Genomic DNA, 14,903 nt, shown 5'->3' on the forward strand with positions numbered 1-14,903 from the left:
CGCCCCACGCCCGCCTCCCTGCGGCCTGCTGGCCCGGCTCTCCGCCCGTCCCGCCCCGCGCCCGCCTCCCTGCGGCCTGCTGGCCCGGCTCTCCGCCCGCCCCGCCCCACGCCCGCCTCCCTGCGGCCTGCTGGCCCGGCTCTCCGCCCGTCCCGCCCCGCGCCCGCCTCCCTGCGGCCTGCTGGCCCGGCTCTCCGCCCGTCCCGCCCCGCGCCCGCCTCCCTGCGGCCTGCTGGCCCGGCTCTCCGCCCGTCCCGCCCCGCGCCCGCCTCCCTGCGGCCTGCTGGCCCGGCTCTCCGCCCGCCCCGCCCCACGCTCGCCTCCCTGCGGCCTGCTGGCCCGGCTCTCCGCCCGCCCCGCCCCACGCTCGCCTCCCTGCGGCCTGCTGGCCCGCCTCCCTGCGGCCCCGCCCCACGCTCGCTCCCTGTGGCCCCGCCCCGCGCCCGCCTCCCTGCGGCCTGCTGGCCCGGCTCTCCGCCCGCCCCGCCCCACGCTCGCCTCCCTGCGGCCTGCTGGCCCGGCTCTCCGCCCGCCCCGCCCCACGCTCGCCTCCCTGCGGCCTGCTGGCCCGGCTCTCCGCCCGCCCCGCCCCACGCTCGCCTCCCTGGCCGGCCGGCCCCGCCCCACATGGGGGCGGGCCTCCGCAGCCCGGGCTCGGGCTTCCTGTTCAGAGTCGGTGCGGTCACCGAGCCCGGGAGGAGGTTCCAGGACCGCATCTCGTGTGGCTGCGCCAAGCCGGGCTGTGTGCCGCCATGGCCTCAGTGCAGCTGGAGAACCACCAGCTGACCCCTCCGGGCGGCGGCGACGGCGGCTCAGCGTCTGCCCCGGCTCCTCCCTCGCCGGGAGCCGCGGCGGCGGCGGCTAGCTCTGGTTACCGGCTTAGCACGCTCATCGAATTTCTGCTGCACCGGGCCTACTCGGAGCTCTTGATGCTGACGGACTTACTACCAAGGAAATCTGATGTGGAAAGGAAAATAGAAATTGTACAGTTTGCTAGCCGGACACGTCAACTCTTCGTTCGACTATTAGCTTTAGTAAAATGGGCTAATGATGCTGGCAAAGTCGAAAAGTGTGCGATGATCTCAAGCTTTTTAGATCAGCAAGCTATCTTGTTTGTGGACACCGCGGATCGCTTGGCCTTCTTAGCTAGAGACGCACTAGTCCACGCACGCCTGCCTAATTTTGCTATCCCGTATGCCATTGATGTGCTGACTACTGGCTCTTATCCACGGCTTCCAACCTGCATCAGGGATAAGATTATTCCTCCAGACCCAATTACCAAAATTGAGAAACAAGCCACACTTCATCGGCTCAATCAGATTCTTAGACATAGGCTTGCAACAACAGATCTTCCTCCACAGCTAGCGAATCTTACAGTGGCAAATGGCCGTGTGAAGTTTCGAGTTGAAGGAGAATTTGAAGCAACTTTGACGGTAATGGGTGATGATCCAGAAGTTCCATGGCGCCTTCTCAAGCTAGAAATTCTAGTTGAGGATACGGAAACAGGAGATGGCCGACCTTTGGTTCATAGCATGCAAATCGACTTTATTCATCGGTTGGTGCAGTCTCGGCTCTTTGCTGGTGAGAAACCTCTTCAGGACATGTACAACTGCCTACATTGTTTCTGCTTATCACTTCAATTAGAAGTGTTACATTCCCAGACTCTGATGTTAATCCGAGAGAGATGGGGCAACCTTGTCCAGGTGGAAAGGTATCATGCGGGGAAGTGCCTCTGTCTCTCAGTTTGGAATCAGCAGGTACTAGGGAGAAGAACAGGCTCAGGATCTGTTCACAGAGTTACAATTAAAATCGATGAGAATGATGTCTCCAAGCCTTTACAGATTTTTCATGATCCTCCTTTCCCAGCTTCTGATCCTAAATTAGTGGGAAGAGCTGTGAAGATGGACCACTTATCAATAGAAAAGCTCCTGATTGACAGTGTACACTGGAGAGCCCATCAGAAGCTGCAGGAACTGAAGGCCATTCCCTGAAGCTTCAATGCTAAAACTGAGGGCGCTGAGCCTGAACCAGTCAAGTGTCAGATGTCCCAACAGAGCTGACTTCATTTTAGGAGCTAACCTCTGTGTACCAGAAACTTCTGCTGGCCACTCTTAGATTTGCAGCCTGTGGGCCATACAGGTTGTCCTGTACTCCAGAGACTCCCCAGTTTATACACCCTGGATTGGCCATGTTCAAGCCAAGGGGTGTCTCTTGAATGCATTGGGGAGTCAAGAAAGCAGACACTGGCATCTATACTGGAGGGCTATGGTGTCTCAGTGCTTTGAATACTGCATTAAACACCCTTCAGGAGGGCAGGGGCTGCAGAAGTTGAGAGAACTCCGCCGGACCTGAGCTTCAGAGTTTTCAGTCCCACCAGCAGAGAACCTTGCAACAGACGGATGGCTACAGAGGTTGGGCTGCCTGCTGACCTTGGGCTCAGGGCCTGTAGGACTGCATCTGTCCTCAGATGAATGGGGTCTGTTATCACCATCGACCACCAGACCTTTCAGCGCCGGAGCTGCATGAACTCAGCATGTCCATATCTGGCTCTCCTGATACTCACCTCACAACTGCCCTCCACTGCAGTCTGCTACCCAGAGGCTGTGGCATGCTGGCCCTTTGACTTGCGATTGTTCCAGAATAGTTTGTGCCTTCAGTAGTAGACGACCTCTCAAAATGGCACCCAATCACAGTCCTTCAAAGACATGAGTGAGAAAATGGACCTCATCTCCACTGCTGGCTCATCATGTAGGTGGAGTCATTCTCTTACCAAATCCCCAGCTGAGAATGCAGTCCTCTGCTGGGTAGGTAGAACTGCCAATCACTTTATCAGGGCTTCCTGGACCAAATCTGGATGAGGCTTCTATGATGGGTCTTGTCCACCAGGGAGTCCTAACATTTAAGTATAGGGGAAGGGAAGCTTAGCAAAAATGCTAAGTGGGCCTTAGGAGGTAAAGTTGGGCAGTCCAGAACTGTGTGAATGTTTGGCTAAATGGTTAAATTGATTAAATGTTTTTTTTTTTTCCCCTGGGTGTGTGTGTCTGTTTATTGGCAATGTTCAATAATCTTAATTTTAGCTTCAGTGGAAGCTACCCCCTTTATCTTTCTTTTTTAATTATTTATCTTTATCTGCATTTGTGTTTTGCCTGCATATATGTCTGTGTGAGGGTGTCAGATCCTGGAGTTACAGTTGTGAGCTGCCATGTGGGTGCTGGGAATTGAACCCAGGGCCTCTGCTGGAGCAGTCAGTGCTCTTAACCACTGAGTCATCTCTCCACCAGCCCCCTTATCTTTCAAATAAAGTTGTTAAGTAGAGGCCTGGAAATAGTGACTGGAAAGTATAATCAAACCTCATGGATGCTCGAAAGGGCAGTAATCCCCCATTCCTTTTTCTTAGTAATATTGTTGAAATATTCATGTATACTTCATGGGACTTCTAGTATACTTAGAACAGTCTAATTTTAGCGTATTTAGTCACCCCCTAAAGAAACCTTATACCCCACTAGCATTCATTCTGCATTCACCTGTCTCTCTAGCTCCTGACAGCTACTTGTCCGCCTTGCAGATTTACCTGTATAAACATTTCATATTAATGAATCATGTAATGAGTGTTCTTTTGCATATTGTTTTAGAGGTTTATCCATGTTATAGCAGGTTTTTAATTTGTTGTCATATATACCGTATATTATCAGTTCATTGAGGGACATTGTGGTTCTTTTTCATTTTCAACTATTATGAACAAAGCTGTGAACATTTGTTCAAGTGTGGACATACAGTTTTATTTCTCTTGCATATATACCTGTGAGTGAAATGGCTGGGTGATCTGTTTAATCTTTTGACATTTAACACTACTTCACAGTCCCACCAACAGTGTGTAAGGGTTCTGTCTTCTCCATATACTCACCAGTACTGGTTATTGTTTCCTTTTGTTTTAGCCATCCTAGTGAGTGTGAAGTGAGATTTCACTGTAGTTTTTACTTGTTTGTCCCTGTGTTGAGGGTCTTTTCATGTCTTCAGCAAAAGTGTCTGTTCAGATCCTTTGTCCATTTTATAATTCTTATCTTTTTTTCTTATTGGTGAATTGTTAAGAGTTTTTTGTGTATTTTGGATATAAGTCCCTTTTTACACTGAGTTGCAAGAATTTTTCCCATGCTTGGTGACTTTCTTTATGGTATTTCTACCACTGAGTCCTTCCTTCCTTCCTTTTGATAGGGTGTCATGCAGTTTAAGGTCGGCTTAAACCCCAGAATGGCCTGAACTCCTGGTTCTCCCACATCCACCTCCCCAAGTGCTAGGATTACAGCTAGAACTATATGCATAGTTTCCCCCGCCCCCACCTTTGGAGACAGGGGTTTTCTGGGAAGCAGCTCTGGCTGTCCTCGAACTCTCTATGTAGACCAGTTAACCTGGAACTCACAGAGATCTGCGTGCCTTGGCCTCCCAAGTGTTGAGGTTAAAGGCTGTGCCACAACACCTGGCCAAGCATTTTGCAATCTTAATTTTTGTTATTTTACAAAGTAGTGAAATGAAGATTTGTGACATTTTGATAGGCTTTTCTTTAACTCTGGTTTACATCTTCAGTAAACAAAGCTTAGTAAATAAAAAAGGTCAGAATGATTGCCCACAAGATATATTTTCAAAAATAATCGCTAGGGCTCAGTTGGTAGAGTGCTTATCTAGCATTCATAAAAACTTGGGTTCAACCTCCTCACCACGTAAAATTCGGTGTGTTGGCCTATAATCTTAATACTGGGAGGTAGGAGGCTTAGAAGTGGAGGTAGATGATTAGGAATTCAAGATTCTCTGCAGCTACATTGGCTAGCCTGGGGTGCATACATAAACTGCCATATATCAAGCCAAATGTGAGCTCTTTTTTTTTTTTTTTTTTTTTTTGATATAGGATCTACTTATGTAGCCCTGGCTCATCTGGAAATCGCTATGTAGACTAGGTTGGCCTCAAACTCACAGAGTTCTATGTGCCTCTGCCTCCAGATAAAAAGTGTAAGCCAACACACATGGCCAAATGTAAACTCTAAAACATAAGTTTGGGTAGTAACAGTTTTAAGTTCTCAAAATTTCTCTTTCATTGTAGAGGTGTCTCTACTTGACTAGCCAGAAGATCTGAGTTCAGATCTTCAGCATGCTCTCAACATGTCATATACATGCTTTGGGCCCCATTCTCCAATTCTAATTGGAAGCTATTGTTAGCATAAGTTCTTTGTAGATCTCTAGTTCCAATAGAAACATGTGCTACCTCAGTGGTTTCAAACCGTTGTTCCTAGGGTCCTAAGTGTTTGAGAATAGTGTTACAGGGACTGTGATTTGGAGATGAGGAAGGGGCTTGTTTTGAGATTGATCCCTCAACGTCCTGTTTATCAGCACTTTTCTGAAATTGGGACTACTAGGGAAAATGCACCATTTTAGGGTATAACTTGTATTTGTTTGTTTTGAGACAGAGTCTCACTATTATAGCCATGGCTAGTGCGGAACTCACAGAGATGGTCCTGGTTCGGCCTCCAAGTGAGCGCTGGGACTGAAGGTGTCTGTAGAAGCTGGTAGAACTGTAGTCCATTCTTTGAGTCTGTTGATGCTGTTCCTCTCAATCAGTTTGCTTTTCTCCCAATTCCTGACTGGAACAGCCTAAGGTGAGTAATTTAGAATTTCAAGAAAGGCCTAGAAGGCACAGCTGCAGATTTCCTGGGGGTGGAGTTGCCTCGGGAAACCAAGTGCAGAGAAGACCAAAATAGTGCAAGGCAGGGAGATATGATATGGCCAGTTCTCAGTGTTGTCTGAGTCCTGGTGTCTCCACAGGGAGATATGATGTGGCCAGTTCTCAGTACAGTCTGGGTCCTGGTGTCTCCACCCACTAGACCAGAATTGTCATTGTCAGTTAGAAGCAGTATACTACATAAAACCATTTTCTGTGTGTTTATTTGTTTGTTTTTGTATTTTGAGACAGGGTTTCTCTGTGTAGCCCTGGCTGTCCTGGAACTCTCTCTCTGTAGACTAGGCTGGCCTCAAACTCAGAAATCTGCCTGCCTCTGTGATTAAAGGTGTGCGTCATCACTGCCCACCTGAAATAACTATTTTTTAATTGTGCATAGTTTCATATTTCTCTTCATTTTCTCAAAAATAAATAAATAAAACCCCACCAAAAATAAGTATCAATGGCTATAGAATATATTCAAAAATATGTATACAGTTATTTTCTTTTGGATGTATATCTTCTGATGCCTGTCTGCACAAAATTATTTAATTCTGATATTAGATTAAAATTATAATTGTTATAAAACTAAAATACTGATCTCCCTCAGGGCCCACCAATAGTTGTCTCTAGACCTATAACTAGACTTAAGGCTAAGCAGACTCCTAGAGGGGAGTAGTCCATTGTGGGGTCTCTCTTTTCCACGTGGTCCAGTGGCCACCAGTCTGTGAGTAAAGAGGGAGCAGAGGCAGCGTGCAGGACTTGGCTGGCTGTGAGTATGACAGAAATGACCTTCTAGGAGTCAGCTTCAGTGAAACAGCTCCACTTTACTCCAGAGTGAGGGGAATATATGAGATGGGGACATCCCCTAATAGGTGTTCATAGCATGCTTTATTTGCATTTGACAGCACGGTCCCATCATCCAGATGGGAGCACAACACCTAATTATCATATGGGCTGCAGTGGGAGAGCATTTGCAGGGAACTGTGTCAAAGGTCACACTTAAGATAAGTCAGGCATCCAAGCTCAGGGACAGCCTCCAAATAAGGCCAGGTAGAGAGTAGGAAGCCCCAATTGGGCAAGGGAGTCTTCTGTTTTATGCAGAGCTAAGATTGCTGTCTGGACATGGTGGGCTGCAACCTTAAGCAGTAGGGTCTCCCAACAGTCAATAAGGAGGTGCGCTATAATACTAAAGAGCTTGAATGAGTTTGCGTACTCATTCAGGCAAAAGTCTGGGAATATGTGTGGGAATGAAAGTGTGTGGTATGGGAGAATGGTAGAAGAACACAAAACTGGATCAGGCTGAGTTTATTGATATAGGTCCATTGAGTAGAGATTCTAGGTTTAATGTAGAAGCTCTCACAGTTTAAAAGGGTGTCAAAAGTTTGTTTGAATGGTTGACTGAAGCATTTGTCAGAAGATGGTCTACTGAAGAGTGGGAGATGCCTGATGTCCCTTGGATTCTAAGGCTCGGGGAACCTGCAATGCTAGAGTGGGTGTGCTGTGTAAATCCTAATCCTCCACTACAGGAAGGCCCAGCAGACACGCCCTTCGAGGATACTGTAATGGTGAGAAGTGGTTTGAGAGCTTTGATGGCACCCCTTCCTTGTGTCAGACCTTACAATTGGAGATGCTGCTGCTCAGTTGAATGAATTAACTGCAATGGGTTTAATTGGCCCTAAAGTAGCATCGGCCGGGTGGTAGTACCGAATCACCAAAGGCAAGGGGATTGTAATTACTGTTAATGGGCAGTATAGACAAAGTGATGCTCATAATGGCCTAAACCAGTGGTTCTCAACCTTCCTAATGCTGCGGCCCTTTAATACATACAGTTCCGGGTACTTGCATGTGGGTATATCTGCATGTGGGCAGACCCACCTGGAGATGGATAGAGGAGCAGTGTCTCCATTCCAAAGACCATCAGAAATGTGTTTTCTGATGGTGTTAGGTGACTCCTGTGAAAGGGTCATTCAACCCCCAAAAGGGTCACGACCCACAGATGGAGAACCACTGGCCTAACCTGATAGGTAGTATATGCAAAGTGATTTTTATGGTGGCATGACTTGTCTGGACCTTTGGTACTGGCTAATCAATCATGGTGTTTCCAGGTATGAAAAGGGCCTACTGCATTTTTGTTTGATCTGTATAAGCAGAAAAATTCTCAAACGAAAGAAAGGCTGCACTGGATCATGGCAAAAGGGAATCTTGACCCATGAACCAATTTCTAGACTTGAGCCAGTTTTCAGACCCAGAACCTCTTGATTGAAGGGATGGCTAGGTTCCCCTAAGGAAGGACCTTAATAAAATACCTAAGAGTTTTACAGTTAGCCTTCCCCAGAGGGACCTATGGTCTTACAAGGGTAATTGAACACTGGGGTAAAGGAAACAATCAGACTTTCTAGGGTCTGTCGGATACTGGTTCTGAATTGACACTGATTCCAGGAGTCCCTAAGAAACATTGGCCCTCCAGTTAAAGTCTGGGGCTTATGGAAGTCAGATGATTAGTGGTGTTTTGACTAAAGTCCAACTCACAGTAGGTCCAGTGGGTCCACAAACTCATCCTGTGGTTACTTCCCCAGTTCCAGAGTGTATACTTGGGATAGACATACTTAGAAGTTGGCATAATTCTCACATTGGTACCCTGGCCTGTGGAATGAGGGCTGTTATGGTTAGAAATGCTATTATGGTATGGAAGCCTTTAGAGTTGCCCCTGCCAAGAAAAATGGTGAATGAGTTAAATACAGTATTGCATCCCTGGAGGAAATGCAGAAATTAGTGCCGCCATCAAGGACTTGATAGATGCAAGCGTGGTGGTCCTCACATCTCCCTTTAACTCTATCTGGCCAGTGCAGAAAATGGATGGATCACTGAGACTGACACTTGACTGTCAATAACTCAGTCAGGTAGTGACTCCAATTACAGCTGCTGTACCAGATGTGGTGTCCTTACTCAAGCAAATTAACACATCTCCTGGTATGTGGTGTGCAGCTATTGATCTGGCAAATGCCTTTTTCTCAACAATTATCCATCAGGACCACCAGAAGCAATTTGCTTTCAGTTGGCAAGACCACCAGTATACTTTTACAGTTTTACCTCAAGGATATATTAATTCTAGCTCTGTGTCAAAATTTATTTCAAAGGGATCTTGATTGTCTCTTCCACAAAAATATCACATTGGTGCACCTTATTGACATTATGCTGTTTGGACCAAGTAAGCAGGAGATAACAACCACTTTGAACTCATTGGTAGCACATATGTGCATCCGAGGATGGGAAATAATTCAACCAAAAATCAAGGGCCTCCATCTGGTGGTGTGGGCATGCAAAGATACTCCTCCTAAAGTGAAGGGTAAGTTACTGCACCTGGCCCCTCCCACCAATGTTTAGTGGCCTATTTGGATTCTGGAGACAGCACATTCCCCACTTGGGTGTGTTACTCCTACACATATACCAAGTGACTTGGAAGGCTACTAGCTTTGTGTGGTACCTGGAACAAGAGAAGGCTCTGCAATGGATCCAGGCTGCTGTGTAGCTAATCTGCTGCAGGAAACCTTGGAGTTGGCTTGGTCTAGCTGCCTTGAGAGGCATGCTTCATAGTAATGGAATTTTCCCAAGGCCAGCCCTGAGAAAGTTCCCTCCCAGAGTCCTAGGGAAAATGCTACATCCAGCATGGGGTTATCTGAGGGAAAGGAATCTATGTACACCATGCTATTTGTCAATTAACTTTATTCCTCTGTGACAAAATTCTATCTACAGTTTCAGTTCCATCCTGAGTCTCAGTTCCTCTCTGTACCTACTTTTTCTGTCCCCTCATAGCCCTAGTAATAACTAAGTCTTATGCTTTTGGTCTCATCTTTGTCCTCTGTTCCTTCATCCTCCATCTATCCTTCCTAGCTCCTTACTCTTAGCCCTGATAAACTCTACAAGAGATCTACCGTTCAATCTACAGAATCTCTGCCTTTCTCTCTTCTCTCTGGCCATGCAGCTCTGTCTACCATCTACAGAAAAACTATCTTGTTCTTTCTCTCCCAGCCACATGATTTTGTTCTGGCCAGAAATCTTGTTCCACCTTTTACTCCACCTGGATATGCAAAAATCTCCTTTGTTCTGAGTCAGTAGCTCTGGGAGTGCCATTAGGCCTGAAGGCAAGGGATGGTCTGAGCTTCATTTGCACAAGAAACAGAGCCATGTATCTAGGTAACTAGGAGTTAGTTACCTAGAGAATCAGAGGGTTACACTGTTTCCCAATATGGTCTAGTAGTATATGGGCCCACAAGAATTTCATAGCAGAAGACAGCTGAAATATTAAAAACTGAATAACACCAAATAGATAGATTGCTTCCTCTAGAAAAATGCCTTGAAATTTCTAGGTATAGCTTTAATACACAGCTGATATTCTTGCAGCCTGCAAGATCATAGGTTTTTCAGATTAGAATTTGTGGCTCCTGGGGCATTGTATGCCTTTCAGTTCCTGAGAAACCAAGGCACCCTCTTAGGCAGTGGAGCATTCAGGCCACTTTCTATGTATGTTCCTTTTGAAGTTAAAGGAACCATGGAAGCTTGATAGGAAAACTGGTCTTAGACATTAATCGCCCTGTATAGCTTGCAAATGTCATTGTATCCTAGCAACCACAATGGTACTGATCCTGGCAATTGCCACTATATTCTGTTTCTGATAAGGGTATAAAAAGTCTGATTACTCTCAGTAAAAATTGTCACAGCCTTAGCCTTGCTGTGGCCTCTCCATCTGAGCCTGAGACTTAATTCTTTGACCGGCCATATAAGGTAACATTGGCCCAGTAAGAAAGCATGGGCACTTATACTCTACCACTTGGACCATATGATCCAGCAGACTTGATGGTACCTGAGGTATCATTGGCAGATAGACGGGCTGTTTGGAGCCTTTTGCAGGCCCCTATAGGTGAGCTACAGAAGAGACCTTTGGGATTTGGAGTATCATCTGCAGACAACTGTTCTTCCTTTAAGAGGCAGTTCTTGGCCTGCTACTGTTGGGCCTTAGTGGAAATTGAACATTTGACAATGGGCCACTAAGTTACCATGTGACCTGAGCTGTCCATCATGAGCTGGGTGTTATCTGACCCACTAAACCATAAAGTAGGATGTGCACAGCAGCAATTTATTTTCAAATGGAAGTAGTATATACATGATTGGGCCTCATGAGAAGGTCATGAAGGCACAAACAAGTTACATGAAGATGTTTCCCAAATGCCTATGATTTTTACTCCCATTGCAATGCCTTCTGCTGCCAAGCATGCACCTATAGCCTCATGGGGTGTGCCCTATGATCAGTTGACTGAGGAAGAGAAGAATAGAGCCCAGCTTGCTGATGGTTCTGCATGTTATGGACAGCTGCAGCATTACAGCCCCTTTTCTGGGACAACTATGAAAGACGTCAACAAAGGGAAATCTTCACAGTAGGCAGAACTTTGGGCAGTACACATGGGCATACATTTTGTTTATAAAAAATGGACAGAAGTGTGATTGTTCACTGACTCATGGGCTACATAGCCAATGAATTGGCTGGATGGCCAGGGACTTGGAAAGAACATGATTGGAAAATTGGTATGAAAGACATCTGGGGAAGAAGTACGTGGATAGCTCTCTCCAGATGGGCAAAGGATGTGAAGATATGTGTGTCCCATGTAAAAGCTCATGAAAAGGTGACTTCAGCCGAGGAGGAGTTCAGTAATCAAGTAGATAAGATAACCCATTCTGTGGACAGTCAGCCTCTTTCCCCAGTCATTTCTGCCATTTCTCAATGAACCCATGAACAAAGGTACCATGATGGCAGAGATGGGGGTTGTGTATGGGTTTAACAACATGGACTTCCACTCACCAAGCTGACCTGGCTACAGCTGCTGCTGAGTGCCAGATCTGCCAACAGCAGAGACCAACACTGAATCCCAGATATGGCGCCATTCCCCAGGGTGACCAGCCAGCAACCTGGTGGCAGATTGGCTACATTGGACCACTTCCTTTGTAGAAAGAACAACACTTTGTCCTTACTGGAGTAGATGCTTATTCTGGTTATAGATTTGCCTTTCCTGCAGGCAAGTTTCTGCCCAAACTACCATCCGTGAACTTACAGAATTCCTTATCCACCATCATGGTATTCCACACAGTATTGCTTCTGACCAAGGACCTCACTTCACAACCAGAAATGTGTGGCATGAGATAGATAGATAGATAGATAGATAGATAGATAGATAGATAGATAGATTGATAGATAGATAGATGATAGATAGACAGACAGATGATAGATAGGTGGGTAGGTAGATAGGTAGATAGATAGACAGACAGATAGATAGATCGATAGATAGATAGATAGATAGATAGATAGATAGATAGATAGATGGATTCATCCTATAAGTTCTGTTCCCAAAGAACCCTGACTAATACAGTGGATATAGAGCTTCAGTTTTCAAGCTGGGAGCATTGCAGAGATTGGTTTTACAATAATATATGCAATACTACTTAACTGTATGCAGAAACTGCTAAAATAGAAATTTTATGTATGTTTTATTACAATTAAAAAGATGTTTAAGATGTTATAAGGCCAGTTGGCCCAATACTCAGAAGAGATGGTCCTCCGAGTCAAGCACAAAGGGACAGGTTTATTGGTGGCATGCAGCCAACACTGTCCTGAGCTCTTCACCTCCCTACCTGACAGAATTCTCTCCAGGCTGACTGTGGAAAGTGGAAGAAAAGCAGATTTGGGTTCTACTTTTAAGAAAAAAAATCTCATGCTAAAATATCCCCATAGAATGTCCAAATGAAGAGAAAGGAAGTATTTGGGGTTTTCTACAATCAACTTTATTTATGTATAGGTGTTTACAGCTTTAAATTGTGCCTAGACTTTGCTGACTCCCCATGGGAGGCCTTACCTTTTCAGAGGAGGGGATGGGGAGTGGGGGAGGTGAGGCTTGGGGGGGAGCAGGAAGAGGGATGAGAAGGGGATCTGCGGTTGGTATATAAAATGAATAAAAAATTTCTTAATAAAGAAAAAAATTGTGCCTAGGAAACTTCAACAAAGCAGTGGGAACCTTCTAAAGGTATGTCAGTATGTGATTAGGATACTCATTTTCTGAATTTGTAGGAATCTGAAATGTTTCCATATGAATAACAAAGTTTTGCCATATGACAAGGGAAATAAAAAGTATAACAGCAACAGCTACCATCTACTGAATTCTTCTTTTGACATAAATTAATAATAAGTAAATAGATAAATAAATAACTACTGAAAGGACCTATGAGTGGTCACTGCTGTGTGCCTGGGCCTGGCAGCACTCCACAGGCATCCTGCCTTCCCTCTTCTCAGCTTCAGCCAGCCTTGGCCATCGGCTATCGGGCAATCAGGTCCAAAATGAAAATGAAAAGGCTGATGATATCCACATAGATGTTCAGAGCAGCAAAAATGTACTCTTCAGGGTCTACCTCATAATGGTAGCGCCCCCCAACCATCATCTGCACGTCCATAACCAGGTACTGGAAGAAAAGGAAGAATTGTTTCTTTAGATTGTAGGTATCTACCAAGTAAGTGTCCCAAATGATGTGGGGAAAGTTATTTTGTCATTAAGAAAAAAGTAGCAGGCTGGAGAAATAGCTGAGTTGGTCGAGTATTTGTATGGCATACATGAAGCCTTGGATTCCAACCTGGTAGTACATGCCTGCAATTCTAGCACTGTGGAGATAAAGACAAGAAGGTCAGAAGTCCAAGGTCATCATCAACTACATAAGTTTGAGGCTAACCTGGAATACATGAAACTCTATCTCAAAAGATAGGGAAGGGAGGGAGAAGTAAAAAGACAGTTGTGGCTGAATACATTTTAGAGCTTCAGCCATTGATGCAGTCATCCTAGTTTTTCACTCTGGAAGCAAGTATCTCATCCTCCTGAAGCCCACAGTACCAAATCTGGAAACTTCCTTTGTGTCTTTTGTCAATAATGTGGACCAGGTGGACAAGCTGGACACATCACACAAGGTGCCCTGTATCTGTGACCTCCCCGCAATCCACTGGACCAAACCAAAGATGCTTCCCAGACTCAGTAAGGACTGTGTTTTAAGGGCCTTGGGTGACAGCAAACCTTGCCATTTGGGATGTATCTGTATGCCTGAAACGTAAAGTGGAGAAGAGGGTGTCCCTATGTGGTTAGATGATCCCTCCCCACAGCACATTTCAGCTCAGCTGCAATAGGGCAAACTACGGAGTCCTGAATCAGAGCCCTCTCTCAAGTCTGCTGCTAGGTGGAGACCTGAGCTGCAGGAGCATGGCAGGGAGAGCAGAACAACTGGCTGAGCTTCCTGCATGTAGACTAAACTCAGAGCCCATGGCCATGAACAGAGCCCCGTCAGACACCGACACCGGCATGACGTGTAAATATTGGAATGTTTGAAATGTTTTTGAAAAGAACCTATTTTAGAATGGCATTCACTTTGTGAAACCTGTCCCAAGAAATATCCACTGTCCTTGGCTGTTGATCCCCGGCCAGGCTTCAAACAGTAAAGTCAGTAAAGAGGGAAGAACAGGATGGTAGTTACTGTGCCGCCTCACACACATCCACAGCATCTGTTATCTCAAGGACATGGGATTGGCAGGACTGAGCCTAACCTACAGGGAAGGGAGTTCAACATGAGCTGGGGGTGCACCTTACCTGGCTTGCTGAGTCCCTCCCCCAAGCCTCATTCCAGCACTCCTGAAAGGAAAAAAAAAACCCTCTGCTCCAAGAAAACTAGAACATCTGATTACACAAAAGGCCTCAGTAGCTGAGCATCCTTCCATCACTTCACTGACTAAGGACTTTTCTTTTCCTCCAAAAGATCCCTAAATTAATCTCAGTACTCCTCATAAGAGAGATGAGGACTCAATCATTTCACAACATCTTCAGGTGGTTAGGAATGTGTCCGAGGGTGGGCAGGCAAATGGGAGAGGAAGATGAGCAGGGATCTAGTCGCACCTTGTCCCCTCCAAGAGGACAAAGGCTCAGGGCAGCATCTAAAACACAGCCAATCTCTAGCCAGGATTCCAAAACACAAAAACATTTGAAAGTCTGGTGTCCTGCCTCACCCCAAATCATAGGCAAGTGCACACAGATGTTCACGGGCACACACACACACAGAGTCCTCCTCCGCTATTTGGTGCTGGGTGACCTGTCTGAATCTACAAGAGTTTTTGTTCTAC

The 14,903-nt window shown here is 46.0% G+C and overlaps 2 protein-coding genes across 6 annotated transcripts in view; one reads left to right on the plus strand and one right to left on the minus strand.

Moving 5' to 3' along the window:
* Window positions 1–516: 516 nt before the first annotated feature.
* Window positions 517–3,023, plus strand: LOC128098406 (mediator of RNA polymerase II transcription subunit 14-like). The gene has a single exon (XM_052719510.1). The coding sequence runs from the start codon at window positions 753–755 to the stop codon at window positions 1,989–1,991; it is 1,239 nt and encodes a 412-aa protein (XP_052575470.1). The 5' UTR covers window positions 517–752; the 3' UTR covers window positions 1,992–3,023.
* A 1,879-nt stretch (window positions 3,024–4,902) lies between these two features.
* The window catches only part of LOC128098405 (protein lifeguard 2-like), a 49,269-nt gene continuing 39,268 nt past the window's right edge, over window positions 4,903–14,903 (minus strand). For 3 of the 5 annotated variants that reach the window (XM_052719509.1, XM_052719504.1, XM_052719506.1), the window contains one exon: window positions 11,772–13,210. In XM_052719509.1, the coding sequence (XP_052575469.1) occupies window positions 13,067–13,210 (144 nt within the window). In that variant the 3' untranslated portion in view covers window positions 11,772–13,066. Of the gene's footprint in view, window positions 13,211–14,903 lie in introns of all 5 variants that reach the window. The other 2 variants (XM_052719508.1, XM_052719507.1) reach the window with 1 other exon arrangement.

This window comes from Peromyscus californicus, unplaced genomic scaffold, assembly GCF_007827085.1.
Source record: "Peromyscus californicus insignis strain IS unplaced genomic scaffold, ASM782708v3 Scaffold_6__1_contigs__length_162567912, whole genome shotgun sequence".
Taxonomy (NCBI): Eukaryota; Metazoa; Chordata; class Mammalia; order Rodentia; family Cricetidae; genus Peromyscus; species Peromyscus californicus.